Source organism: Penaeus monodon, chromosome 41 (genome assembly GCF_015228065.2).
Source record: "Penaeus monodon isolate SGIC_2016 chromosome 41, NSTDA_Pmon_1, whole genome shotgun sequence".
Taxonomy (NCBI): Eukaryota; Metazoa; Arthropoda; class Malacostraca; order Decapoda; family Penaeidae; genus Penaeus; species Penaeus monodon.
The window spans coordinates 31,078,477-31,083,476 of record NC_051426.1 but is presented as its reverse complement, the minus strand read 5'-3'; the positions used below and the strand labels follow the sequence as shown (position 1 = coordinate 31,083,476).

General features: G+C 33.7%; 1 protein-coding gene across 1 annotated transcript in view; it reads right to left on the bottom strand.

Annotated features, from left to right (window-relative positions):
- Positions 1-1,232: 1,232 nt before the first annotated feature.
- LOC119598488 (metal cation symporter ZIP14-like) overlaps positions 1,233-5,000 on the bottom strand; it is a 20,011-nt gene continuing 16,243 nt past the window's right edge. The window contains 6 exon segments of the mRNA XM_037948116.1: positions 1,233-2,382; positions 2,831-2,908; positions 2,910-3,019; positions 3,199-3,342; positions 3,658-3,718; positions 4,017-4,151. Of these exon segments, the coding sequence (XP_037804044.1) occupies positions 2,230-2,382; positions 2,831-2,908; positions 2,910-3,019; positions 3,199-3,342; positions 3,658-3,718; positions 4,017-4,151 (681 nt within the window). The 3' untranslated portion in view covers positions 1,233-2,229.

Genomic DNA, 5,000 nt, shown 5'->3' with positions numbered 1-5,000 from the left:
ATTATACTTTAATTTTCTGAATAAAAAAGGCATTTATCTTTTCAGCGATCTCCTTTGGTACTCAAAATACTGACCCAACGACTTCCATAACAAGTGAGAATGTAGAAAAAATGCACTATTTGCCCTTAAGAATTACACACTTTTCAATCCTATGCTAGTTAGTGTGGTCACATGTATATTCATATTCAGAAACACTTGAATGTGATCCAGACCAGCAACTTATATACATCAGCAAATCACCACAAGCTGTCTAGTCCTGCAGCCAACCGTGATTCGCTGACGGGCAAGATGCCAGTCTATCTCTGCTTCAAAAGGGTGTCTCAAGTCCCTCTGAATACGAGCAATAATCTTAACCCAATGCCGCTGGGAACATGTGATGTCCACTATGGATTCGCTCTGTGAATTATCTTTACACATAGATGGCTCCACAGATGCTCTGCCAACAAGGAGTCCACTCATAGGCCTACGTGACCTGATTTCTGCTTTCCTTGATCTTTTTCTTTTCTAATGTTATTAACATTGTTACTATTTTTATTATTACTGGCATTCTGATTTTCATAAGGTTATTAACAATCCAAATAGTAATTAAAAACAAGAAATAATAGTATTGTTATTATTGAAAATAGGACCTGTAGACCATAAAACAAAACTAAACCACATGGGCAGGGAAATTTCACATCATTCACTTTGTTGGCACTGGGTTAAGAAAAAAGTCCGAGATCTTTAAGGGCTTCAGAAAGTCTAAAATATGAAAAAAAGGCATTTTTAAAATAATATATTTCCTTCAAATGATCACTCTAAACAGCTGTCTATATTTCCTGCTATTGATTTTTTTCCAACATTTCTACCAAAGAGCTTTAATACTTTGATATGTTTCTTGCAAAATTAGAGTCAACAACAAAAAGGTCTGCTTTCATGTCTGAAGTCTTCAAGCTCCTCACTGAAAATTATTATAACCTGGTTCTTGACACAGAACTTTAGTCAGAATTCTTTCAAACTTGTGGCTTTTTACTAACTGTCTCCCCCGTCAGTAATGAAATAATCAGTAATTCAGTAAAATTTAACATCATAAATTAAACTACACCAGACTACACTTGTCCTGGGAAAGCACTCTGTCTTTTACTTTTGCTGTATATACTATACCCAATTACCCCTCTTCATAAATTCTGATAAAATGACAGATTCAGGACAACTCTACACAGAGAGTCAGACAGGGTGGTTCTAAACAGACCTTATTAAATTCAACTTTAATCATAAATTTGAAAATACTTATTTGTACTTCTTCCAGAAGACATATCTGATCCCTACCCCTTCTCCATGAGAGAACGAAAAGAGGTCAAAACCAACTTTTTACCACAACTTACAAAATAAGTATTTACATATCTGAACTTCTCAAACTTTATAACAAGAATCTCAGTTACTGTAGAAAATATTGATAGCAGAACTAATAGCAAATGTAGTAAGATCCAAAACACAGATCTCTCCTATTCATGTCCCTAACTCAATGAGAATATTGCTGATTTTACGAGACTACTGGATGTGACTAGCAGTGTTGTACATAATCATATGAAAATTATATGAATAAAAAAGTATTGAAAACGCTTTTCTTACCACCTACATACTGAAAAAATATTGATACATTTCTTTGAGAGATCACACCATACTTCAGACAATATATATCTTAAAACAAATATGGAGAACAATTATTACATTTCAAAACTTCCTTCGAGCATATTCAAACATAAAAACATGTATAACAAGTTTACCTACAAAACCTACACTACCTGTAATGGTGAAAGAGCTTGTAGATCAATTTTTTTTTTCTACATGAAAATTGCAAGTACTGCAATACCAAAAGATTCATTAAATCTACAGTATTACTTGAACAAATATTTATATCATTATATACATAAAAAGTAGATATGAAACAGTGAATAAGGCCTAACATATATCACTGTACTCCCACGTAATATATCATGAACTGTTGATCTTAGTGTCATTGCTTAATAAATAATTACATTTATATCTATTACAAATTTTGCAAAATTCCAATGTCTACCCCCCCTCCCCCCAATCAGACATTATATTAAAAATTTACACAAATGTATTGTACTCTACACTTCCTGGTACACTCACACATCCATTCAAGCTTATTAAATGCATGTAATTTTCATACTGACAAAAAACACCAATCTGAAAATGCACCAACTTTCAACCAAGAGGCTTTTCTTATGTTATTATCAAAGAGTCCTGGAAATATGCTAGCAAGAAGAGTGATGCAATGCCAAGGAAGATCCCCACATTTTGGAGGAAGAGAATGCAAACCGCAGACTTCCAGCTACCCTCTGCTGCCTTCCCTGCAACTTCATTCATCTCAGGCACCTGCAGAGAAAAGTACTCTCAATGAATGTATTCTGACTGCTGCCTGGGTGTTTTCTGTGAAACTTTGAAACTGAAGCAAAGCCAATGTAAATCACTAGTAAGTAGTTCGATATTTTCAATGGTGGAGTGTATTAACCTCTTGGACTGGGACAGGACATGTAGCGGAAGGTTTAAATTTTTTTCAAAGCAGATCAAAAAAAATGTCCGTTCTAATAAAATATAGCTTCCCAAAATTCTGTAAGTCTCTTACTGTATAACTAAACAGTTTCAATATTAAAAGTGTACAGGAGTATATAAACACATCAGATAAATAAACACTAAAATCAGTACTTACATATGAACTATGATGACAAACATTATGAGATCTGACTTTCAAATACAATTCTAGTAATACACATACATCAAAAAGTAAACATACAAGCATGTCTATGATCACTGCACAACTTACCATATCTACAAGGGCAATGTACAAAAACATGCCAGCAGCTAAGGCAAATATAGCTGTTGAATTCTGGGTAAATTCCCCAAAGGACTACTCCCAGAATGAGACCCAGATAACAGGTTGTTGCTGAAAGAAAGTTGTATGCTACTGCTTGCTTCATGGTCATACCCGCATTCAGGAGGACTGCAAAGTCACCTGTTGAAAGATTGTTTTTTCAAAACCCCATTTTAAAAGCAAGACACAAAGGCATCATTTACAGGGTAATGATGACTTAATCTGGACCTACTTAAAAAAAAACTGAAACCACATGATATAATCAAGATAATGAAATCTAAGTTAATTCACAAAGCAAAGGAAAAATTCAGAAAACACACCTAGTTCATGCGGCAATTCTTCACACATCACAGCCAGGCTTATTGATATACCAGTCAATATAGACTCTGAAAATGCAGCTCCAATAGAGACTCCATCAATGAAGTTATGGAAACCATCCCCAAAAATGACACCCAAAGCCCCGTTTTAAATGCCCGAGTTTTCCCCTTGTCAAAATTAAAAAATTGTGATTGTGTCCTTGTGTGTTGGGACGCTGTGGAAAAAAAAAAGAGACCGTGAAAACATGAATTCTTTTTATAATGCAATACAACGAAAGGTTCACTTGAGTGTATACTCAAGTGAAGCTGAAGACTGCAAGGAAATGAGTCCATTTCTTAAAACATACCCTAGATGATAGTAATCATTTTAGCACACCTATCATTCCAACCCAAAACAAAAAAACAGTAGAGGAAAAAGAGGCAATGAATAATAAATAAACCACAAACATTTACACCACAAACCCTTTTTATGACCAAAGGAAGCCTTTATAGCCTCTCCTGAATCAAAAATGGTTTTAAATCTCTTAAACACAAATTTTGATGCGGGGGATAGCTGGGTGCTCTAAAACTCCAGATTTTCACGGGGTCCAGAGGGTTGTGGTTTTCAAGTCCCATTTTTTCACGTTGTTACTTTTTCAGTTTTCACATCCTCCATTTTCGGAGGAGATTTTTGTGAAAAAAATTTTTTTTTAAAAGAAAATAAGAATTCTGTTTTTGGTGGTTTTTTTTTTTTTTTTTTAAAAAAAAAAATTTTAAAAATTTTTGTTTCTGACCAAAGCCTTCCGGAAATCGCAAACCTAAAAATCCCCTTTCACCCATACCTTTAAGGCTTGGTGCGTGACTGTTATCTTAATGATACGTTCCACCATGAAAAATCCCCAGATGCCTAGCAAGACGAAGAGTGATATGAAGAGGTAGCTGTGGTGTCCATCATCTCTGGCATTTATTTCGAAGGCCTGAAAAAAGAAAAACTTATTATTGTTAAGGCTCAGGAAATGCCAAAAATTTCTCTCTTGATATCTTCAATCAGTACAATTCTGGTTAAATGACTTTATAGGAGTTTTATACAGGTGTCACCTTTAAAGGATAATTTTCTGAAATCTGTAATAGAAAAAAAAAAAAATAAATAAATAAATAAAATGTTTCTGAATAAATCGAAGATCATCAAATTTTACTATTCTGCTAATAATATATGTTCTTGACAATCAAGTAATCAAGTTCTGCATTTTCAATTTCTTTTCAAACATTACAACTACAGATAAAATGAGGTATCCAGAGGTAGTGGAGAAATCTTACCAAAATAATGTCTTTAACAAGTTTAACCTTTTTTCAGATATCAGAAACCCCACTATTTTACTTTTGCAACACCAAAACTTCAAATGTCAAAAATAAAACTATATTTTCTGGGAAAAAAGAAAAAGAAAAAGAAAAAGAAAAATCAACAGGCACCTTCAATCCTAAAACTCATATGCTCATGAACACCAATCATACAAGGAATACTTCCGTAATTAGTCAACTCAAAATTGTAAAATTGTAACTCAAAATTATTCCATACAGATCCTACACAAGAAAGAAAGAAAGAAAGAAAGAAAAAAAAGCTTTGTGCCCCATTCCATCAAATGACTTGTTTTGTTTTTTTCTTTGTTTTGTTTTTCCCTTTGTTTTGTTTTGTTTTCATAATGGAAATTTAGAATAATGGCAAACTACCAACAACCTATTGTAAAACATGCCAAGAAAGGACACCAGCTTCATGTCTGGCACACATCAATGACTGTAAATCTTGAAGCATATCTTGAAACGAGTGG